At 42.1% G+C, this 25,720-nt stretch overlaps 1 protein-coding gene across 2 annotated transcripts in view; it reads right to left on the reverse strand.

Annotated features, from left to right (window-relative positions):
* The window catches only part of ACSL5 (acyl-CoA synthetase long chain family member 5), a 58,770-nt gene that overhangs the window by 25,052 nt on the left and 7,998 nt on the right, over positions 1-25,720 (reverse strand). Inside the window, exons 2-3 of one of the 2 annotated variants that reach the window (XM_023206613.2) lie at positions 7,220-7,404; positions 3,596-3,704 (exon numbers count right to left, since the gene is read on the reverse strand). In XM_023206613.2, the coding sequence (XP_023062381.1) occupies positions 3,596-3,704; positions 7,220-7,375 (265 nt within the window). In that variant the 5' untranslated portion in view covers positions 7,376-7,404. The remainder of the gene's footprint in view (positions 1-3,595; positions 3,705-7,219; positions 7,405-25,720) is intronic. The other variant, XM_023206614.2, reaches the window with a different exon arrangement.

Raw genomic sequence — 25,720 nt, forward strand, 5'->3', positions numbered from 1 at the left:
GCAGGAAAGAGAGACCCACTCTGATTAAAGAGATATAAAAATGAATGAGGAGGCTGTATACAGAAAATGTTAGTACTTTAGCTTCCAATTGAAACAGCTGCATGAAAGCCTAAAAAGTAACATCTCAGACTAACTTTCCCTGAGGCATGGCTTTGTCAGAGTGGAAGTCACTTGATCCCCAGGCTGTGTGCCTTGGGTGGTCTACCAATGAGATCATTTGTACTAACATTAATCACTAATGATAGCTACCATTTATTGAATGCTTACTCCATGCCAAGCACATTAACTCGTCTTCCCAGCTATTCTCATTTGCATGGTACTAAGAATTATGAAGGACTGAGACAGCTTGGTCAAGCTCACTCAGCAAGTAGTAGAGCTGATGAATGTCTAAGAAAGTATACTGGGGACTGGGCACAATGGCTTATGCCTGTAATTCCAGCACTTTGGGAGGCAGAAGTTGGCAGATCACTTGAGCTCAAGAGTTCAAGACCAGCCTGGGCAACATGGCAAAACTCCATCTCTGCAAAAAATATAAAAAATCAGCCATGGGTGGTGGCATGAGCCTACAGTCCCAGCTACTTGAGAGACTGAGGTGGAAGGATGGCTTGAGCCCAGGAGGGGGAGGTTGCAGTGAGCTTAGATCGTGCCACTGCACTCCAGCCTGGGCAACAGAGCCAGATGCTAAAGAAAGAAAGACAGACAGAGAGAGAGAGAGAAGGAGGGAGGGAGGGAGGAAGGGAGGGGGGGATGGAAGGAAGGAAGGAAGGAAGGAAGGAAGGAAGGAAGGAAGGGGAGAGAGAGAGAGAAAGAAAGAAAGAAAGAAAGAAAGAAAGAAAAGAAAGAAAGAAAGAAAGAAAGGGAAAGAGAGAGGAAGGAAGGAAGGAAGGAATTATACTGTATCTTATTACCTCTTGATTGATAAAAATGCTAGCAGAGGCTGGTGTCTAAGGAACAAGTCAAATAATTGTCCCAAAGGGGCAACAACTCAGGTCTCATTAAACTCTGTGACTTGATCAGCTTCAACCTACTAGCCAAATGCCTGACCAGACAACAGCCTAGTCTTTCATTAACTTACTCAACTCAGACCTGTTTGTTCTAAGCTGTGGCCATCTACAAAGAGCCCATCCATTAACAAATTCTTGGCAAAGTTGTCACTCTAAACTAAGTAGAATTCCAACTCTGGTATGCAGAATCTCCTGGAAGCTTTGCTAAAAATGCAAAGCTTCCTGAGGATTTTTAGGTCTCATTATCTGGAAATTTAATTCAGTGAACCTAAAGTATAACCAGAAGATATATATTTTAAACAATAGCCCCAAGTGATTCTCAAGATAAACAAACTACTAGCTAAGGCTAATGTATTCAACCCCAGATAGGCCCAGAAGTGTCATTTTTCTTTTTTTATTTTTTTTGAGGCACAGTGTCCCTGTGTCACTCAGGCTGAAGTGCAGTGGCACGATCTTAGCTCACTGCAACCTCCACTTCCCAGGTTCAAGCGATTCTCCTGCCTCAGCCTCCCAAGTAGCTGGGATTACAGGCACCACCACCATGCCCAGCTATCATTTTTTCTATGTAAGTAGCCACACCAGATTTCTCGTGCCTGCTTCCATGAGAAGCCATTTTAACAGTATTGGTTTAGGATTTAGTATTTTAAAAAATCCTAAATTATATATCTCATGGACCACATATCACATGCTAAATGGCTTGTTTTAGTCACAATGACAACACATCATCAATAAAGAAAACTCCTAAAAACAGAAAATCACTAGAGCTGGGCATAGTGGCCCACTCCTGTAATCCCAGTACTTTGGGAGGCTGGAGTCAGGGAGGGGATTATCTTTTGAAGTCAGTTTGAGACTGGCTTGGGCAACATAGTGAGACCTTGTCTCTATAAAAAATTTAAAAATTAACCAGGTGTAGGCCAGGTGCGGTGGTTCACGCCTGTAATCCCAGCACTTTGGGAGATCAAGGCAGGTAGATCACAAGGTCAGGAATTCAGGACCAGCCTGGCCAAGATGGTGAAACCCCATCTCTACTAAAAATACAAAAATCAGCGAGGCACAGTGGCAGGCACCTGTAATCCCAGCTACTCAGGAGGCTGAGGCAAGGAATTGCTTGAACCTGGGAGGCAGAGGTTGTAGTGAGCCAAGATCGTGCCACGGCACTCCACCCTGGGCAACAGAGCGAGACTCCGTCTCAAAAAAATAAAAAGAAAAAAAAAATTTAGCCAGGTGTGGCAGCACATGCCTGTAGTCCTAGCTACTTGACAAGTTGAGGTGGGAGGATTGCTTGAGTCCCAGAGTTTGAAGTTGTAGTGAGCTATATTCCACCACACCTCTGCACTCCAGCCTGGGTGACAGAGGAAGATCCTGTCTCTGAAAAAAAAAAAAGAAAAAATCCCAAAGGAAATTATACTGTATTGGACATATACTATCTTAAATTGCCAGAGAAGTAAACAAACTGATGTTTGGTTTGTTTTTATTTGTTATTTGCATGGAGTCTATAAATAAATGCTGATTTGGAGCCAGATATACTAAGTACAGGCCCCAGGGGAGTCTTCAGATAGATGTTTTCTTGACAATAAATCTTTAATTGTCTGGAGGAGTAGCTACTTTTATAAAACACTTCAGAGCCAACCTAAAATAGAACAACCTAGTCAAACAGACACACTTAGATTTTCCTATCAGCTCTGACATTTTCTAGTTCTGTGACCTTGGTAATGGTCTTGAAACTGTGAGTCTGGGTCCTCATCTTTAAAAATGGCAGTGATGGTAACTAATCTCTACGGTTTAGGGAAAATGAAGTAATATATGTATAGCAGCTATTGTATAGTTAACACTTGACAGGAGTTGGCTATGAATATCCTCTTAGTGTTAGTTAACACGCAGAAGTCAACGAACGGATAAAAGTTACATGGCCAGAATGTTACCCAAAAGACCAAAGGCACAGAAAGAGCTATAAGCCAGTAGCTTTTAAAAGTAAACGTGTGTGTGCCAGGCATTATGTTCGATGAGATAAGATATAAATATTAAGGCTTGGTGTATTCCAAATGAATGTGTCAAAGCCCATTTGGTAGTCTCTGAAAAAGTCCAAAGAAGTGGTAACTTGGGCCAGTAGGATGGTATCAGAGTCAAGGACAATGTAAAACATCAGGAGTCCTGGACTGCTAGTCCTGGCTCAGATTGTCTATCTGTAAATGCAGGGAATTGCATTAATGAAAGGCATGTTTCTAAACAAATATGAGGTACTAGTGAGTTAAAGACACTGTCCTCTATTATTATCTCCTTGACCCTTTAACAACAGTTTTGGCAGGACGTTCTTCTTGTGTTGAGAAATAGATTCAGAGAAGCAAAGTGGTTTGCATAAGATTATGAAGGTGGAAATGGAAGAACCGCGCTTCAAACCTAAGTCTGTCTTACACTGATTCCAACACCCATCCTGATACTGTGTTCTAATGCTGCCCCTATTTTGCATGTTGCAATTCTATTTGGATCACTGCATCTAAATAGCTGGGGTTTTAGAAGTGAGACAGAGAAAGAGAGATGTGCCACAGACCCCACCTTGTCTTCTTCAGGCAAGGACAGACCACCAGGCTTACCAGATATAGCGAGTCCTCTTTGGAAAACCTCATACACAGTCGTGGCATCTGGGAAGCAGTGACTTATTAGGTCATTGTTCTTCTGGGAAATACCCTTCCGCGCTCCTCCCTAAGACACAAGACCAAGTTTAGGCCAAGTCCAAGTCTCCCCTCACTCTTTCCAAAACCTTTATGAATTGAATTAAAGAGACCATAAATGCTGATTTTGAGGTCACTGGAATGTTCTCTTTGCTAGTCAATTGATTTTTAAAAATCCCCAAATCATAGTATATTTACATTGTAGACATTTTACAAAATAGGAAAGAGGCTGGGCTCCGTGGCTCACGCCTGTAATCCCAGCACTTTGGAAGGCTGAGGCGGGTGGAGGTCAGGAGTTTGAGACCAGCCTGACAAACAAGGTGAAACCCCGTCTCTACTAAAAATACAAAAATTAGCCAGGCATGGTGGCAGATGCCTGTAGTCCCAGCTACTTGGGAGGCTGAGACAGGAGAATTGCTTGAACCCAGGAGGCAGAGGTTGCAGTGAGGCAAGATCGCGCCATTGCACTCCAGCCTGGGCAACGGAGCTAGACTCCGTCTCAGAAAAAAAAAAAGAGAAAATACAAAACTGTAATAAACACTTAAGAAAAGTGGATCTGTAATCCCACCCAGAGATTGCCACTGTTATGTTTTTGGTAACCCTCCTGGCATCCATCTGTGTATGTATATGGAGGAGAGATGATATGTACAGTTTTATGTCTTTTTTATAGTATCGAGTTTAAACTTCTACTGAATGTATACTATGTGTTCTAGGTAGTCTGTAAATACTGTAGATGTGAGTTAAGACGAAATAGCTGCTCTTAAGCACCTCACACACTAGGGTTGTTGGAGTATGAGTAGGTCATAAGGAAAATATGGACATATAATACCATGATGTACATGCTATAATGAGTTTGGAGGAAATGGATTCATGGGGGAAATGAAGCAACCAGTTCTGTATTAAGCAGAAAGATAACAGAGAAGAAATGGTATTTCAATACAGACTTCTAAGACAAGTAGGCATTTGGCAAAAAGATATGATTTGGGGAGGGTAAGGGAGAAAAAAGAAAATTCCAGAGTGGAGGAACAGCCTGAGCAAAGGCATGGAGGTCAGAAAACGCAGCGCAGAGTTGGGTGGGCAGCTAGAGGACAGTGTGTTCGAGAAAAAGGGGTTAGCTGGCTGGGCGCTGTGGCTCATGCCTGTAATTTCAGCACTTTGAGAGGCCAAAGCGGGCGGATCATCGGAGGTCAGGAGTTCAAGACCAGCCTGGCCAACATGGTGAAACCCCCTCTATACTAAAAATACAAAAATTAGCCGGGTGTGGTGGCGGGCACCTGTAATCCCAGCTACTCAGGAGGCTGAGGCAGGAGAATCGCTTGAACCTGGGAAGCGGAGGTTGCAGTGAGCCAAGATCCCACCATTTGCACTCCAGCCTGGGGGACAAGAGAGAGACTTCCTCTAAAAAAAAAAAAAAGAAAAAGAAAAAGAAAATAAAAGAAAAAGAAAAAGGGAGTAGCTAGGAATCCATCTAGAAATGTCAGCTGGAGCTACAGGATCAGGGCCCTGGGATGGACCCTGGAGCTACAATAGGCACTCCGGGTGTGGTCCAGTGGTCCAACCCTCATGAAGTTTCATCTAGAGAAGAACAGGCAGCAATTAAATAAGCATTCAACAATGTAGATTAGTATCCAAAGTGAGAGCTATAAAAGTACAGGAAAACACACGAGGCTGTAACAAGAGATCTGACTTAGTCTAGGACATCAGGGAAAATTTCCATGGGCTATCACATTAAGATAAAAAATAGCAAAAATAAAGCTCCTTGTCTAGTGAAGGAAGACAGAGTCTTGCTGTCTGTTTACGTGCCTCGTGCAAGGAAGGAAGAATCCAAGATGTTTCAGACTCTTAACTTTGGCAACTGGGTAAAAAGATATACATTTAACTGAAATAGAATAGGAAAGGAGGTGTGTGTGCGTGCGTGTGCGTGTGTGTGCATGTGCGTGTGTGTGTGTGAGAAGGGAGAAAACATGCATAAAGAGACCTGGAGAGCTTAAGTTACTTAAGTATCACTGAGGTCAGAATAGAAAATCAGATTTCAGTGTCACAGACTTAGGCACATTTTCAAGTCATAAAAGAGGAGGTATTTTCTTAGCCGTGAGAATTTAGATAAGGGTTTGGCAGACTATAATCTGCACACTGAATCTGGCCTACCACCTGCCTTTATAAGTAAACTTTTATCGGAACACAGTCACGCTCATTTGTTTACATGTTGTCTGGTACTGTACTCTTATTCTACAACAGCAGTCAGTATTGAGTTGATGCAAAACAGCCCATGTGATCTGCAAATTCTATACCATTTACTGCCTGGCCTTTACAGAATATGTCTGCCAACCCCTGCTGCAGAGGAATCAAGAGATGCTGAGAATAAAACCCTAGTATGAGGAGAGGAAAGAACCCAAGTGACAAAGAAAGACTGTCTTGAAATTAGGAAGAAATCTCATGGGAGGATATCATAAAAGGCAAAAGGAAGAGTTTCAAGAAAGAAGTCTCAAGTCAAACGAGAGGAAAGCTGAAAGAGACGCCATTGAATTTAGAAGTTAGGTTATGAGTGATTTAGAGCACTGTCGAGGAGATGGTAGTGGTAAACAGTCAGATCTCAGTGGGTTGAAGTTCAGAAGAGGAAATCAATATGCAAACTACTCTCAAAGAACTCTGGTGGGAAAGGAGAGGAGTGAGAGGTGGTGGTGGAATGCAGCGGGACAAGAAGACGTCAATGAAGACATTGGACATGCAGAGGTACCCACAGGTGGAAGCGGAGCTGGAGAGTAGAGGTAGCTTGGAGTAAGATTCCCTCTATCTTGGAGAAAGAAGACTGTAAAAAGAACAGAAGAAGTTAGCCTTGTGAAGGAACAGGAATGCTTTTTTTTCCTCTGAAGAGGGTAGAAAATGAAAACAGATGAAGATATTCATGGGCGCAGAAGGAAGGAGAAATGAGAACATTGTTGGAACTTTCAATTTGTTCATAGATACAGGGAGCTGGGAAATTTGCTGAAAGCCAGGGGAGTGAGCCTACTTCAATTTCTATAGTTTTCAGAAAAATAAATTTAACTCAAAGCTAGAATTTAACTGGAGGAAACAGCTTAATTGTTCTCAGACACTGGGTATCTCAATGAAAATGTTCTCCTGTCCCCAAAGTTCTGACACTATTATTTAGATCATGGGTTGTCAAATTACTTCTGTAAAGGGCTAGATAGCAAACACTTTAGGCTTTGTGGGACATGCCTCATCTTGCCCATTTTTGTTTTTAACTCATCCCTTAAAAAAGGTAAAAACTATTCTTTACTTGTCAGATGCACAAAAAAAGATGGATTTTGTTCATAGCTGTAGTTTGCCAACTCCAATCTAGATTACTGACATCATACAACCTTCCTTATTACAAAAGAAAATGTGCCAGTAATAGAAGTTTAAATTTGTATATTGCCTGTTGATCGGTAACATGAAAGCTTTCCCATGCCATACCCAATCCCCTTCAAGAGTTATCCCTAGGTTTGGAGGTACAGTTTGAGTTTGATGAAGGTTGACAAACTAAAAGGATGACTGGTAAACTACCTCAATTCCCACAGACTGATTGTTCAGGTCAAGAAGAGGTAAGACGGGTTGAGGTCTGGTGATCAGCCACAGGAAGATGGCAGCTCCAAATGTCAGGATGCAGATCAATGCCGGGGTTGGAAGTGGGGAAAACAAAAAGTTAAAGATAAAAAGCATCTTTGTGAATAGCAGCAGGAAATTCAGACCTTAAAAAAAAAACAGGGGAAAGAAAATTTAGAGGCAACGGCCATATTTTTGTACTCAATAGCTCTATGTTTACAGAAGGACACACACACACACACACACATGCCTTCAAACCCTCAAATAGAGTTGTACCTCTCTAGTAGCAGAATTTCCCCCAATGTTTACTCAGCACTGTTGAAAATAATAGAACACATTCTCCACCCCTGCTACTTGACTGTCCTCACACAAAGCAGGAAGGATCAAAGGAAACAAGTTAATCATTTCCCAGACAATTTTGAGAAATGACTGCCCTTTTAATGTTGGTGCACAAAGCCTGGAAGAAGGCAGCCTGCTAGACCCAACAGAACCTGGTGGTCAGAGGACAGTACCTCCTCTGCCCAGGCAGACCACGGGTCAGGAAGGACTCTTCCAGCTGGATTTCCCCCGTATAAACCAAACAGAAGAGATCGGTTGATGTGATGCCACAGGTTTTAGAAATTAACCATTTTGTATGAAGGATATTTCCTGCTGGCTAGAAATGTCTTGCTCATTGTTTTATTTTTTGGAACATTGGAAGGGTTTCCAAGATCAACAGCATTACAATTTGCTATGCCCAACATTCTCTCCCCAGAGGAATCATTTTACTATGAGGCAAACGTCAGTCAGGTGCACAGAAACAGTGCTGGAGAATGGGTGACACGTGGCGAGCATTGAAGAGTTAGGTCAAGAAGAGATCTCAAGAAACTAAAAGCAACAAAAGCTTCCCCCAACCCAGCCTTTCTTATAGTTTTCAGCCAAGTTCAGCTTCAAACTACTCTAACAGGAGAGACTAACTTTCAGGTAGGTCCTAGGAGCATACCCTTGTTGAAGCCATCTTTTCCTGGAAAGTTGCTGCCTCACAGCTTTCAAACCGGAATAAGAGAATATAATAGCAGCAAACACATGAGCACTTACTGTATGCCAGGCATAGGGCTGGGCTTTTTGCATGGTTTGTTGAATTTAGGCCAAACAACACTATAAAGTAGTATTTCACAGAAGAGGAAATGAACGCTTAGGGATAAAGTGACTTGTCCAAATTCACCCATCATTCCCTATTGCTACTTCTCTATGAAAATCTACAAAAAGACAATTCACTTTTTCTTTTTCTTTCTTTCTTTTTTTTTTTTTTTTTTTGAGGCGGAGTCTTGCTGTAGTCTGCACTCGCTCTGGAGTGCAGTGGCCGGATCTCAGCTCACTGCAAGCTCTGCCTCCCGGGTTCACGCCATTCTCCTGCCTCAGCCTCCCGAGTAGCTGGGACTACAGGCGCCCGCCACCTCGCCTGGCTAGATTTTTGTATTTTTTTAGTAGAGACGGGGTTTCACCATGTTAGTCAGGATGGTCTCGATCTCCTGACCTCGTGATCCGCCCGTCTCAGCCTCCCAAAGTGCTGGGATTACAGGCTTGAGCCACCGTGCCCGGCTGACAATTCACTTTTTCTTATAGGTTCTAGTCACAGAATTCAAGGGGATTGAATGTGTCCAGCACCTTACAGGTGATAGCACATGAAGTTCAGTATTTGCATTCTTCAAAGTTTACTGCAATGCCTGATGAAACAACAGCTCAGAGATGAGGCCGCACATGCCCACTGAAAATCAAAAGAACAAAGCAAGCTCAATTAAAAGTTGGATCAGATCAAGATCACAGTTGCCCTTAGAGCTCTGGACAGCTGCCATTAGCTGCCACCTGGAAACTTCTTTAACAAGGGAAACACACTTCACTATAGTCTGAGAAAGGCCACAACGTGCAGGAATTTTGTGTGGGGGCAGGAACAGTCACAAGAAATCCTGGGCCACTCTTACTATCTTTCTGCCCCTTGATTAGTTATTACCTGACTTTGGAGAGTCCCTTTCCATTTTAGAGGAGAAAACTGAACTTTCAGAAACTGGGATAATAGTCTTCAACTCCTTGGTTCTTTCCATATTGCATTCAAGGGGAGAGAAAGAAGTCAAAACAAAAATAAAAGCAAGGTCCCACAGGTGCTAGGTTACATAATAACAAGAGTGCTACTGTGACCACCTGGCAGGATTCTGAAAGCTGGGATTTTTGGAATTCAGCCTTACCTGGGCTTGTATGATGAGGTGGCACTCCAGGATGCAAAAGCATTCAAAAGCTAGCCATAAAGCCCAGGCAGAGAAGGGGGACTGCCTCAGGGAAGATTGTGAAATTGAAAAAGCAGGTGGCAGTGCTAAAGGGGAGGAGAAGCCTACGCCTGTTTTGTGCTCTCCCATCCAGTCTGCCACCAGCCACCCTCTGAAGGCTGGGATATTGTGACAAGACTGGAGATATATATATATGTTTGAGACAGGGTCTTACTCTGTTGCCCAGGCTGTAGTGCAGTGGCACAATTCTGGCTCACTGCAGCCTCAACCTCGTGGGCTCAGGTGAACCTCCCACCTCAACCTCCTGAGTAACTGGGACCACAGGTGTATGCCACCACACCCAGTTAATTCTGTAGTTTTTTTTTTTTTTTTTTTTTTTTTTTTTGAGATGGAATCTTGCTCTGTCGCCCAGGCTGGAGTGCAGTGGCGCGATCTCGGCTCAGTGCAAGCTCTACCTCCCAGGTTGATGCCATTCTCCTGCCTCAGCCTCCCAAGTAGCTGGGACTACAGGTGCCCACCACCACGCCCGGCTAATTTTTTGTATTTTTAGTAGAGATGGGGTTTCACCGTGTTAGCCAGGATGGTCTCGATCTCCTGACCTCGTGATCTGCCTGCCTTGGCCTCCCAAAGTGCTGGGATTACAGGTGTGAGCCACTGCGCCCAGCCAATTCTTTAATTTTTTGTAAAGACACGGCCTCACCATGCTGCCCAGGCTGGTTTCAAACCCCTGGGCTCAAGCACTCCTCCTACCTTGGCCTCCCAAAGTGCTGGGATTATAGGTGTCAGCCACCACGACCACCCCAGACTGGTGATATTTTATCTGGGCTTTTTCCCTCTGCCTCAATCCCACCCACAAATTAAGAGATCCTTACCAACACCCTCCTGTTCGACTACGGGAAAAAATGGTTGCACTAAGGATTTCTGCCCTCTTCTTCCAGATGGCACACTTATATTTTAATAGAAGACTTTGCAAAAAATGTCTTTGAATTAGGGTCTAAAAATTGAATTTCTTTTCAGTTCTGGTGATATGGGGGTGGGGTCAGGAAGGAGAGTGAATAACCTGACTGGTAATACATAGGGGAGAAAACGGACAGAGAATCTATGGTCAGCCTCAAGGGGGCACTTGCTGTCAATCTCAGGTGATTGTTACCACATAGTAAAAATACTATGGGTCACAGATTGTCAGAATTCTGCCCCCCATCCCCAGAAAACCTAGAAGACTGCATTTTTGTGAAACCTCAATTTTAACTAACATCCGTTTTTAAAGGTCTGGCATGGGATAAACGAGAACACATTTCGTAGTTTAATTTGGATCACAGTCTGTTAATGTTTGACTACTCCTTGGAGACAGACTTCAATCATATTACCCACAAATAGAACAAGACTGACCACTTCATTACAAACAAGGGAGATATTTACACATTTCAAAGCCACAGTTTCATGAGAATGAGAGTACCTTGCCTATATTGGCAAGGAATTTTATTTGAGGAAGACAATGAAGGAAGGATTTATTTGTATTTGTCAATGGAAATAGCTTCCTTAGTTTGCTACCACTGACCAGGTATCCAACTCAAGTAGGAGGTGCACAGAATTTCACATGGTTCCTTCCTCAAAAAAATTTTTTTTTTTTTTTGAGGCAGAGTCTGGCTGGAGTGCAGTGGTGTGATCTCGACTGACTACAACCTCTGCCTGTCGGGTTCAGGCGATTCTCCTGCTTCAGCCTCCTGAGTAGCTGGGATTACAGTTGCCCGGCACCATGCCCATCTAACTTTTTGCATTTTTAGTAGAGACGAGGGTTTCACCATGTTGGCCAGGCTGGTCTCAAACTCCTGACCTCATGTGATCCACCCGCCTTGGCCTCCCAAAGTGCTGGGATTACAGGCGTGAGCCACTGCACCCGGCCCTTCCTCAATTTTTTAAAAAATTGAGATACAATTTACATAATGTAGAACTAACCACTTTAAAATGTACAATCGGGCAGTATTTAGTACATTCACAATGTTGTGCAACCATCACGTCTATTTAGTTCCAAAACATTTTCATCACCATAAAATAAGAAAATCCTGAACACGTTAACAGTCATTTCCCAATCCCTTCAATGCCCAGCCTCTAGAGAAAGGACTGGGCTGCTTTCTGTTGCTATGGATTTATCTATTCGAAATGTTTCATATAAATGAAACCATATATGTGACTTTTTGTGTCTGACTTCTTTTATATAGTATAATTTTAAGATTCATTCATGCGGTAGTATGTCTGTACTTCGTTTCTTTTTATGGCTCAATGTTATCCCATTGTATGGATAGACCACACTCTATCTATCGATCTATCGATCGATCGATCTATCTATCTATCTATCTATCTATCTATCTATCTATCTATCTACCAACCTATCAGTTGATGAATATTTGGGTTGTTTCTACTTTTGATATTGTGAACAGAGCTATTATGGGCATTTTTATACAGTTTTTGTTTGAATATCTTTTTCCAATTCTTTAGGGTGTAGACCTAGGAGAGAAATTGCTAAGTCAATGCTAATTTTATATTTAACTTTTTGAGGAACCACCAAACTGTTTTCCACAGTAGCTGCACCATTTTATATCCAACCAGCAATGTAAGAGGGTTCCAATTTCTCTCTATTCCATTCTCCCTAACACTGCTACTTTCTTTTTGTTTGTTTGTCTATTTAAATAGCCATTCTAATAGGTGTGAAGTGGCATGTCACTGTGGGTTTGATTTGCATTTCTCTAATGACTAAGGATGTTGATCATTTTTTTTATGTGCTTCTTGGCCATTTGTATTTCTTTTTTGAAGAAATGTCTACTCAAGTCTTTTGCCCATCTAAAAATTAGGTCATATATATATATATATAAATACACAACACTTATCAGAGATATGATTTGCAATATTTTCTTCCATTCTGTAGGTTGTCTTTTTACTATCTTGATAATCTCTTTTTATTTTTATTGTTTGACAATTAACAATTTTTTTTTAGATATGGGGTCTCGCTAGGCTGGTTCTGAACTGCTGGGCTCAAGTGATCTTCCCACCTTAGCCTCCCAAAGTGCTGGGATTACAGGCGTGAGCCACTGCGCCTGGTGTATAGTCTCCTTTTTAACACCCAATACACCCAAACATGTTTAACCTTACAAGGTTAGTGCTGAGAGGATTTGCAACTGTATCATGTAACTCTCTCACTGTTTAAGGGGGAGAAACTAAGGGCCTGAGAGAAGGTGAGACCCCTGGGCCAAACCATGACAGGAGTGGGAAGCTCTGGTTAGCATTCTGACTATTAGAATCTGTTAACACTTCCAAGGAAGTTCAAATAAACAAGGGGAAAAAAGTCACCCCCTTTTGTCACATGTCCTGTGTGACTCAAACTACAGTTCTGGTTTAGTCACTCCACAGGATCCCCTGCAAGCAGTGGGCGTGACTGGCATTTCCTCTTCCTTTTAACATTACTCCTGGTTAGGGTAGGGAGAAGCACACCAGTGGTAAAGAAAAGAGGAAAGAGAGCTCTGTCATGCTGTATCTGGGATTTCCTGTTTCACGTAATATACAAATGGCTGAACAAGCCACAACACACTCCAGGATGGCCCATGTCAAAAGGCTTACTCCGCTTTTTGACGTGGTGATGGTGACATGCCTTGGCCTCAGACCCCAGGGTACCCATTTGTCCACCATCCTTGTCCTTGATCTACTCCAGGGCCCTCCCCTTCCCTGTGGATGGATGACCGGAGCCACAGTCACTCATCTCCTGGCTCCTAACATGTTTTATTCCCAAGTTAGATGAAGGACGCCTTCTGCCTTCACAACTCTGTGCACGCTTCCTGGACCATTCTTGGTGTCTAGGTTATGAACACCCCATATTCAGCTTTGAATTTTTTTCCCTTTGTGGACTTGGGGCAGCATGTCTTCATTTAGTCTCCTTTTCTTTGGATAAATGTCCTACATGGCTCCTTCTACTCTAATATTTAAATTTTTGGTCAACTATGTTTATTGCTCTGAATCTTTCATACGATCCCTACTGGCTAAATATCATTTTCTTTTGATAGTCTCTATCTTTTAAAAGATTGCATTTTTCCTATGTATATCCCACTCAAACACTCTTTGAAGTCTGTTCCCACCCCAGAGCCTCTGGATTTGCTCTTCTCTTTGCCTGGAACGTTTCCCCAGATCTGAAATTTTTGTGTACTTCTGAGCAGTCAGGCCTCACCTCAAACGTCACTTCCCCCGAGGCCCACTGTTTCTGATCACCTCATTGAATATTGTCTTTTCCTTTCTAGTCAGTGTCATGGACTTTGTGTTCTCTTCTCCACAACACTGTTCACTGGGAAATAGTCCTAGCTCCTTATCATTCATTGTGCCCGCTGAGCTGACGTTCTCTTTGGAACAGAGATTTAAATTTTGTTTACTGCCGTGCCTCTCCTGCCCTCACCATGCCTGGCACATAAAAAAACTTTCAACAAGTGGTTGTTGAGCAAATGAACAGTTTTCTAGGTCACAATTGCTTATTCCATATACTCTCAGTTAACTCATTTTCCCTGCAGTACAAACACCCCACCCTCAAACTCCCAAATCTTAGATCATAAGAAGTCATTCAGGCAAATCTGGAGAGGATTACTCCCTAATAAATACTTACGTAAGGTATTGGATAGGGATGGTAGATGGTGACAGGGGTGTATTTCTGACACACATTAAGGACCATTCAAGATCCATCTACTCCTCCAGGCTTAGAAGAGTTGGAATGAAGTTATCTACATAGTTTAAGTAGGCAGAAAGTCCAGCCAAGAAATAAATCATACTGGACTAGGAGCGGTGACTCACACCTGTAATCACAGCACTTTGGGAGGCCAAGGAGGGCAGATCACTTGAGGCCAGGAGTTCGAGACCAGCCTGGCCAACATGGTGAAACCCCGTCTCTACCAAAAATACAAAAAGTTAGCCAGGCGTGGTGGCGCATGCCTATAATCCCAGCTACTCGGGAGGCTCAGGCACAAGAATTCCTTGAACCTGGGAGGCAGAAGTTGCAGTGAGCTGAGATCACACCACTGCACTCCAGCCTGGGGGGTGACAGACCAAGACTCTGTCTAAAAAAAAAAAAAAAAAAAAAAAAGGGGAAGAAAGGAATCATTCTGTTACCTTGAATTTCTGGAAGTCTAAGGACAATAAAGCAAATTATCTTTGCTTTTAGGCCTGGAGAACTATTTGTTTTGTGCGTGCAATAATAAGACATAAATTGCAATGATAAGCTTTAAAAAATCTGCCTTCATCAGGAAACAACAGGTGCTGGAGAGGATGTGGAGAAATCCCACTGTTGGTGGGAGTATAAACTAGTTCAACCATTGTGGAAGACAGTGTGGCGATTCCTCAAGGATCTAGAACTAGAAATACCATTTGACCCAGCCATCCCATTACTGCGTATATACCCCAAGGATTATAAATCATGCTGCTCTAAAGTCACATGCACACGTATGTTTGTTGTGGCACTATTCACAATAGCAAAGACTTGGAACCAACCCAAATGTCCATCAATGACAGACTGGATTAAGAAAATGTGGCACACATATACCATGGAAAACTATGCAGCCATAAAAAAGGATGAGTTCGTGTCCTTTGTGGGGACATGGATGCAGCTGGAAACCATCATTCTCAGCAAACTATCAGAAGAACAGAAAACCAAACACTGCATATTCTCACTCATAGGTGGGAATTGAACAACGACATCACTTGGACACAGGAAGGGGAACATCACACACCAGGGCCTGTCGTGGGGTGGGGAGAGCGGGGAGGGATAGCATTAGGAGATATACCTAATGTAAATGACGAGTTAATGGGTGCAGCACACCAACATGGCACATGTATACATATGTAACAAACCTGCACGTTGTGCACATGTACCCTAGAATATAAAGTATAATAAGAAAGAAAAGAAAACTAAAAGAAAAAAAAAAAAACTGCCTTCGTTAATTTGTATTTAATTGATTTCTGTGTTCTCTTGCATGTATGGGCTCATCCTATGGTGACAGAAAGCTAATTAAAAGGGAGACCAGCATCCCCAAGTTCTTACACCCAATTAGTTAACACATTTTTCCATACTAGGAATTACCTACTCTCTCCTAGAGACTATGTCAAAAGTCTTTACAACTTATGACTCCAGAGAGACCTGTTTGTTATTTAGGAGGCAGTATATGAAAGTTTTGCTTTTTGAGCTGGGCTTTCCATTTCTAACCCAGCTTCCAAAATCATTTTTTCTGCATTCCTGCCACCCTCAACCTAGGAGACCTCTCCCTCAGTCCTTGACTACAGAGTCAGTATTTCTAGACAAACCCAAAACTAATGACAAAAGGTCAACATGAAATTACAAACCATTAGCATCATGAGCACACCTGGAAAGATCTGACAACCTTTTCCTTTATACGCTATGAACGCGAACCAGGTGTGTGTTCAGTTGCAAGATCCTTCACCCAATTTCCTCAGAGCCCCGGGATGAAAGGCTTTTAAAAAATATTTTCTTAAACTAGTTTGCTTTCCTGTATCACAAGTAGATTTCTTCTACTAGGGAAATGACAGATGAGGTGATTTGAGACAATGATCCTGCTTCACAAAACTCAGTCAGAGAAAAGCATCATATGGAAAAAGCCCAGTAGATTGTCCCCCAAGGGAAGCTATTCTCAGCTACCCAAGCTACTTAAAATGATTCAAAATCCAAAGGGTCAACATTCAGATCTGAGATAAAAATCTGTGGTCATCTCTCCCAATTAATAAAACAAAAGAAAACTTAAAAAAAGAACTGAGAGGAGAAATTCTAAAAACCCTCTAAGGAAATAAGAGGTAATTAGTACATTTTATTTTTATAATTACTGAGATAATTCAGAGGTGGCCAGTTACTAAAATTGGTATGCAGAAAGTTAATAGTTTTCCTTTATTTTATACAAATAACTAATTTAGAAGTCATGAAAAAGATGCTATTCACAATATTGTATATAAGAATAAATGTGTAGATGGCCGAATAGGAACAGCTTCAGTCTCCATCTCCCAGCGCGAGCGACACAGAAGACCGGCGATTTCTGCATTTTCAACTGAGGTACTGGGGTCATCTCACTCGGGAGTGCCGGACAATCGGTGCTGGTCAGCTGCTGCAGCCCGACCAGCGAGAGCTGAAGCAGGGCGAGGCATCGCCTCACCTGGGAAGCGCGAGGGGGAAGGGAGTCCCTTTTCCTAGCCAGGGGAACTGAGACACACAACACCTGGAAAATCGGGTAACTCCCACCCCAATACTGCGCTGTAACACCGGCACACCGGAGATTGTATCCCACACCTGGCCGGGAGGGTCCCACGCCCACGGAGCCTCTCTCCTTGCTAACACAGCAGTCTGCGGCAATCTAACCGCAAGGCAGCAGCGAGGCTGGGGGAGGGGCGCCCGCCATCGCTGAGGCTTAAATAGGTAAATAAAGCCGCTGGGAAGCTTGAACTGGGTGGAGCTCACAGCAGCTCAAGGAAACCTGCCTGTCTCTGTAGACTGTGCCTCTGGGGACAGGGCTCAGCTAAAGGAGCAGAAGCCTGTGAAACGCGAACGACTCTGTCTGACAGCTTTGAAGAGAGCAGTGGATCTCCCAACACGGAGGTTGAGATCTGAGAAGGGGCAGTCTGCCTGCTCAAGTGGGTCACTGACCCCTGAGTAGCCTAACTGGGAGACATCCCCCACTAGGGGCAGTCTGACACCCCACACCTCACAGGGTGGAGTACACCCCTGAGAGGAAGCTTCCAAAGCAAGAATCAGACAGGTGCACTCGCTGTTCAGCAATATTCTATCTTCTGCAACCTCTGCTGCTGATACCCAGGCAAACAGGGTCTGGAGTGGACCTCAAGCAATCTCCAACAGACCTATAGCTGAGGGTCCTGACAGTCAGAAGGAAAACTATCAAACAGGAAGGACACCTATATCAAAACCCCATCAGTACGTCACCATCATCAAAGACCAGTGACAGATAAAACCACAAAGATGGGGAAAAAGCAGGGCAGAAAAGCTGGAAATTCAAAAAATAAGAGCGCATCTCCTCCTGCAAAGGAGCACAGCCCATCGCCAGCAATGGATCAAAGCTGGTCAGAGAATGATTTTGATGAGATGAGAGAAGAAGGCTTCAGTCCATCAAACCTCTCAGAGCTAAAGGAGGAATTACGTACCCAGCGCAAAGAAACTAAAAATCTTGAAAAAAAAGTGGAAGAATTGACAGCTAGACTAATTAATGCAGAGAAGGTCATAAACGAAATGACAGAGATGAAAACCATGACACGAGAAATACGTGACAAATGCACAAGCTTCAGTAACCGACTCGATCAACTGGAAGAAAGAGTATCAGCGATTGAGGATCAAATGAATGAAATGAAGCGAGAAGAGAAACCAAAAGAAAAAAGAAGAAAAAGAAATGAACAAAGCCTGCAAGAAGTATGGGATTATGTCAAAAGACCAAATCTACATCTGATTGGGGTGCCTGAAAGTGAGGGGGAAAATGGAACCAAATTGGAAAACACTCTACAGGATATCATCCAGGAGAACTTCCCCAACCTAGCAGGGCAGGCCAACATTCAAATTCAGGAAATACAGAGAACGCCACAAAGATACTCCTCCAGAAGAGCAACTCCAAGACACATAATTGCCAGATTCACCAAAGTTGAAATGAAGGAAAAAATCTTAAGGGCAGCCAGAGAGAAAGGTCGGGTTACCCACAAAGGGAAGCCCATCAGACTGACAGCAGATCTCTCGGCAGAAACTCTACAAGCCAGAAGAGAGTGGGGGCCAATATTCAACGTTCTTAAAGAAAAGAATTTTAAACCCAGAATTTCATATCCAGCCAAACTAAGTTTCATAAGTGAAGGAGAAATAAAATTCTTTACAGATAAGCAAATGCTTAGAGATTTTGTCACCACCAGGCCTGCCTTACAAGAGACCCTGAAGGAAGCCCTAAACATGGAAAGGAACAACCGGTACCAGCCATTGCAAAAACATGCCAAAATGTAAAGACCATCGAGCCTAGGAAGAAACTGCATCAACTAACGAGCAAAATAACCAGTTAATATCATAATGGCAGGATCAAGATCACACATAACAATATTAACCTTAAATGTAAATGGACTAAATGCTCCAATTAAAAGACACAGACTGGCAAACTGGATAAAGAGTCAAGACCCATCAGTCTGCTGTCTTCAGGAGACCCATCTCACATGCAGAGACATACATAGGCTCAAAATAAAAGGATGGAGGAAGATCTACCAAGCAAATGGAGAACAAAAAAAAGCAGGGGTTGCAATCCTAGTCTCTGATAAAACAGACTTTAAACCATCAAAGATCAAAAGAGACAAAGAAGGCCATTACATAATGGTAAAGGGATCAATCCAACAGGAAGAGCTAACTATCCTAAATATATATGCACCTAATACAGGAGCACCCAGATTCATAAAGCAAGTCCTTAGAGACTTACAAAGAGACTTAGACTCCCATACAATAATAATGGGAGACTTCAACACTCCACTGTCAACATTAGACAGATCAACGAGACAGAAAGTTAACAAGGATATCCAGGAATTGAACTCATCTCTGCACCAAGAGGACCTAATAGACATCTACAGAACTCTCCACCCCAAGTCAACAGAATATACATTCTTCTCAGCACCACATCACACTTATTCCAAAATTGACCACATAATTGGAAGTAAAGCACTCCTCAGCAAATGTAAAAGAACAGAAATTATAACAAACTGTCTCTCTGACCACAGTGCAATCAAACTAGAACTCAGGACTAAGAAACTCAATCAAAACCGCTCAACTACATGGAAACTGAACAACCTGCTCCTGAATGACTACTGGGTACATAACGAAATGAAAGCAGAAATAAAGATGTTCTTTGAATCCAATGAGAACAAAGATACAACATACCAGAATCTCTGGGACACATTTAAAGCAGTGTGTAGAGGGAAATTTATAGCACTAAGTGCCCACAAGAGAAAGCAGGAAAGATCTAAAATTGACACTCTAACATCACAATTAAAAGAACTAGAGAGGCAAGAGCAAACACATTCAAAAGCTAGCAGAAGGCAAGAAATAACTAAGATCAGAGCAGAACTGAAGGAGATAGAGACACAAAAAACCCTCCAAAAAATCAATGAATCCAGGAGTTGGTTTTTTGAAAAGACCAACAAAATTGACAGACCGCTAGCAAGATTAATAAAGAAGAAAAGAGAGAGGAATCAAATAGACGCAATAAAAAATGATAAAGGGGATATCACCACCGACCCCACAGAAATACAAACTACCATCAGAGAATACTATAAACACCTCTACGCAAATCAACTAGAAAATCTAGAAGAAATGGATAATTTCCTGGACACGTACACTCTTCCAAGACTAAACCAGGAAGAAGTTGAATCCCTGAATAGACCAATAGCAGCCTCTGAAATTGAGGCAACAATTAATAGCCTACCCACCAAAAAAAGCCCAGGACCAGATGGATTCACAGCTGAATTCTACCAGAGGTACAAGGAGGAGCTGGTACCATTCCTTCTGAAACTATTCCAATCAATAGAAAAAGAGGGAATCCTCCCTAACTCATTTTATGAGGCCAGCATCATCCTGATACCAAAGCCTGGCAGAGACACAACAAAAAAAGAGAATTTTAGACCAATCTCCCTGATGAACATCGATGCAAAAATCCTCAATAAAATACTGGCAAACCGGATTCAGCAGCACATCAAAAAGCTTATCCACCATGATCAAGTGGGCTTCATCCCTGGGATGCAAGGCTGGTTCAACATTCGCAAATCAATCAACGTAATCCAGCATATCAACAGAACCAAAGACAAGAACCACATGATTATCTCAATAGATGCAGAAAAGGCTTTTGACAAAATTCAACAGCCCTTTATGCTAAAAACGCTCAACAAATTCGGTATTGATGGAACGTACCTCAAAATAATAAGAGCTATTTATGACAAACCCACAGCTAATATCATACTGAATGGGCAAAAACTGGAAAAGTTCCCTTTGAAAACTGGCACAAGACAGGGATGCCCTCTCTCACCACTCCTATTCAACATAGTGTTGGAAGTTCTGGCTAGGGCAATCAGGCAAGAGAAAGAAATCAAGGGTATTCAGTTAGGAAAAGAGGAAGTCAAATTGTCCCTGTTTGCAGATGACATGATTGTGTATTTAGAAAACCCCATCGTCTCAGCCCAAAATCTTCTTAAGCTGATAAGCAACTTCAGCAAAGTCTCAGGATACAAAATTAATGTGCAAAAATCACAAGCATTCTTATACACCAGTAACAGACAAGCAGAGAGCCAAATCAGGAATGAACTTCCATTCACAATTGCTTCAAAGAGAATCAAATACCTAGGAATCCAAGTTACAAGGGATGTAAAGGACCTCTTCAAGGAGAACTACAAACCACTGCTCAGTGAAATCAAAGAGGACACAAACAAATGGAAGAACATACCATGCTCATGGATAGGCAGAATCAATATTGTGAAAATGGCCATACTGCCCAAGGTAATTTATAGATTCAATGCCATCCCCATCAAGCTACCAATGAGTTTCTTCACCGAATTGGAAAAAAACTGCTTTAAAGTTCATATGGAACCAAAAAAGAGCCCGCATTGCCAAGACAATCCTAAGTCAAAAGGACAAAGCCGGAGGCGTCACGCTACCTGACTTCAAACTATACTACAAGGCTACAGTAACCAAAACAGCATGGTACTGGTACCAAAACAGAGATATAGACCAATGGAACAGAACGGAGCCTTCAGAAATAATGCCACACATCTACAACCATCTGATATTTGACAAACCTGAGAAAAACAGGAAATGGGGAAAGGATTCCCTATTTAATAAATGGTGCTGGGAAAAATGGCTAGCCATAAGTAGAAAGCTGAAACTGGATCCTTTCCTTACTCCTTATACGAAGATTAATTCAAGATGGATTAGAGACTTAAATGTTAGACCTAATACCATAAAAACCCTAGAAGAAAATCTAGGTAGTACCATTCAGGACATAGGCATGGGCAAGGACTTCATGTCTAAAACACCAAAAGCAACGGCAGCAAAAGCCAAAATTGACAAATGGGATCTCATTAAACTAAAGAGCTTCTGCACAGCAAAAGAAACTACCATCAGAGTGAACAGGCAACCTACAGAATGGGAGAAAATTTTTGCAATCTACTCATCTGACAAAGGGCTAATTTCCAGAATCTACAAAGAACTCAAACAAATATACAAGAAAAAAACAAACAACCCCATCCAAAAGTGGGGAAAGGATATGAACAGACATTTCTCAAAAGAAGACATTCATACAGCTAACAGACACATGAAAAAATGCTCATCATCACTGGCCATCAGAGAAATGCAAATCAAAACCACAATGAGATACCATCTCACACCAGTTAGAATGGCAATCATTAAAAAATCAGGAAACAATAGGTGTTGGAGAGGATGTGGAGAAATAGGAACACTTTTACACTGTTGGTGGGATTGTAAACTAGTTCAACCATTATGGAAAACAGTATGGCGATTCCTCAAGGATCTAGAACTAGATGTACCATATGACCCAGCCATCCCACTACTGGGTATATACCCAAAGGATTATAAATTATGCTACTACAAAGACACATGCACACGTATGTTTATTGCGGCACTATTCACAATAGCAAAGACTTGGAATCGACCCAAATGTCCATCAGTGACAGACTGGATTAAGAAAATGTGGAGGCCGGGCGCGGTGGCTCAAGCCTGTAATCCCAGCACTTTGGGAGGCCAAGACGGGCGGATCACGAGGTCAGGAGATCGAGACCATCCTGGCTAACACGGTGAAACCCCGTCTCTACTAAAAATACAAAAACTAGCCGGGCGAGGTGGCCTGCGCCTGTAGTCCCAGCTACTCGGGAGGCTGAGGCAGGAGAATGGCGTAAACCCGAGAGGAGGAGCTTGCAGTGAGCTGAGATCCGGCCACTGCACTCTAGTCCGGGCGACAGAGTGAGACTCCGCCTCAAAAATGTCCATCAGTGACAGACTGGATTAAGAAAATGTGGCACATATACACCATGGAATACTATGCAGCCATAAAAAAGGATGAGTTTGCGTCCTTTGTAGGGACATGGATGCAGCTGGAAACCATCATTCTTAGCAAACTATCACAAGAAGAGAAAACCAAACACCGCATGTTCTCACTCATAGGTGGGAACTGAACAATGAGCTCACTTGGACTCGGGAAGGGGAACATCACACACTGGGGCCTATCATGGGGAGGGGGGAGGGGGGAGGGATTGCATTGGGGAGTTATACCTGATATAAATGATGAATTGATGGGTGCTGACGAGTTGATGGGTGCAGCACACCAACATGGCACATGTATACATATGTAACCTGCACGTTATGCACATGTACCCTAGAACTTAAAGTATAATAAAAAAAAAAAAAAAAAGAATAAATGTGTAAAACCTCTATTTTAAAAGTTTAGATCTGAAGTAACTAAGAAGGCTAGATAAATGGAAAGACATACCTGAAATATTCAAGGTTTCTGTCACCTTAAAGGTATCTATACATTTAATGCAACCCTAATGAAGACTTTTCTTGGGAACTAAAATGCCAATTATAAAGTACATCCAGAAAAAAATAAAACTTAACAAAGAGTGAAACAATTTTGAAAAATAGCAAGAATTGGGTAGGTAGCAGTGCAGTAATCATTACCAAATTTAAATACTTACTATAGAGCTATAGGAGTTTTCTGGTTGGGCGCAGTAGCTCATGCCTGTAATCCCAGCACTTTGGAAGGCCGAGACGAGCAGGTCACTTGGTGGCCAACATGGTGAAACCCTGTGCCTACTCAAAATACAAAAATTAACTGGGCGTGGTGGCATGTGCTTATAAGCTCAGCTACTTGGGAGTTTGAGGCAGGAGAATTGCTTGACTCCAGGAGGTGGAGGTTGCAGTGAGCCAAGATTGCACCACTGCACTCCAGCATGGGCAACAGCGCCAGACTCTGCCTCAAAAAACAAAACAAAACAAAACAAAACAAAACAAAACAAAACAACTATAGGAGTTTTCTATTGGTCATGAATAGACAAACCTATTTAATAAAATCATCCTGAAACATGCCCAGTAGATGCTATTATCATGTACTAAATTGCATTTCAAATCAAAATAGTTTTATTTCACTTAAAATAAATGTACTGAGACAACTGGTTAGCCATTAGGAGAGAATACATTAAGCTGTCTATTCTCTTATTCCTACAACAAAAATAAGTTGAAGATAGGTCAAAGACTTAAGCATAAAACAATGAAAACCATAAGAATAGTTGGAGTGAAAAAGCATGGAGAGATTTTTCTCTTATAATTTGGCACGGAGAAGACTCAAGACAGACATAACACCTAAAATCTATAAACAGAAATGTTGGCAAGTTTGATTATATAAAAATAAAAACTTCCCCAACAGAAAAGATACCAGAGACAAAGACACTTGAGGAAAAAGCATCGAACCCCTCTGACAGGCTAAGAGTTAATTTCTTTAATAAGAAACTCAAAAGTCAATGAAAAACAAAATTCAACCCAGTAAAGCAAGGGCAGAGGGAATGTCCTGAAAGTTCACAGCAAAACAAGCAAGTTACTTACAATTAGGCAAAGACATTCAACTTTGCTTACAGTTCTTAAGAATGCAAATTTAAATGACATGCCTTTCCCCCGTGCATCAGATTCCAGGGATGAAACAGTGAGAAATGCAACATGAATTGTGGAAATGTACATTTGGTGCCGTCTCTTAGAGGAGTCCCCATTGCCCTCTACCACATCATAAAATGTATGCCCTTTCACCTAGTAATTCTACTATCAACTTATCTCATGGAAAGACATGAGATCAATAAACTACATCACAAATCACATGTAAAGTACAGGTTAAGAATGTTGGCTCAGACTAGTTGGGCTCAAGCTCTTCTTGGTCATTTTCTTTGTGACCTGGGGCAGATAATTTAATTCTCTGTGGTTTCTCATCTACAAAATGACAATAATGGTATCTCCCTTCTAAGGCTGTCACCATGATTAAAAGAGTTAATGGATATATAAAGTGCTTAGGACCATGCCTGGCACATAGGTTCATGTATTTAGCTATTATATTTATCATCATTAAAGCTATAGAACTGTTGACCCTTTGGATTTTGTATCACTTTAAATAGCTTGGGTAGCTGAGAATAGCTTTCCCTGGGGGACAATCTACTGGACTTTTTCCATATAGGCTAATCCAAAAGCCTAGGAAAGCCTTCCTTGATAGGAGAATAATGAAACAAATTATAATACTTCCACACAATGGAATTCTGGCCAGGTATTTTAAAAAAGAAAGTCGATCTGTAGGTAATAACATGAAAAGAGCTTATGATGTGCTGCCAGGGAGAAAGAAAAATATATTTGGACAGTGTGTACATTATCTTCTCAGTTGCAATGAATTATATACGCATTTGTGTTTCTGAAAAGATAACCCTCGCAGAAAAAGAGAGATGGAGGTCGGGTGCGGTGGCTCACGCCTAAAATCCCAGTACTTTGGAAGACTGAGGTGGGTGTATTGCTTGATCTCAGGAGTTTGAGACCAGTCTGGGGAACACGGTGAGGCCCTGTCTCTACAAAAATTACAAAAATTAGCCTGGCTTGGTGGTGCATGTCTATAGTCCCAGCTACTTGGGAGCCTGAGGTGGGAGGATCACTTGAGCCAGGGAGGTCAAGGCTGCAGTGAGCTATAACTGTGCCACTGCACTCCAGCCAGGGCAACAGAGCAAGACCCTGTCTCAAAAACAAAACAACAAAACAACACAAAAAACAAGAAAAAGACAGGTGGAAGAGGAGGAATCACGACTGGATTTCTTGAAAGTCTTGGCTACTCCATCATTCAGCCAAAAGTTACTCAAGGACTTGGCTGTATATGTGGTATTGTTCCAGGTGTTGGGGATACAGCAGGGAAAATCCTGCCCTCATGAGGTTGAATTATATTGGGGAGTTTGACAACAAGCCTGAGCAATAACTAGATTATATAGGACTATGGAACAACAAAAACAACAAGAGCAGGGAAAGAGAATTGGGAATACAGCAGGGAGATGAGTTTTTACTGGTTTTCTTTTTTTTTTTTCTTCCTTCCTTCCTTCCTTCCTTCCTTCCTTCCTTCCTTCCTTCCTT

This window comes from Piliocolobus tephrosceles, chromosome 9, assembly GCF_002776525.5.
Source record: "Piliocolobus tephrosceles isolate RC106 chromosome 9, ASM277652v3, whole genome shotgun sequence".
NCBI classification, from domain to species: Eukaryota; Metazoa; Chordata; class Mammalia; order Primates; family Cercopithecidae; genus Piliocolobus; species Piliocolobus tephrosceles.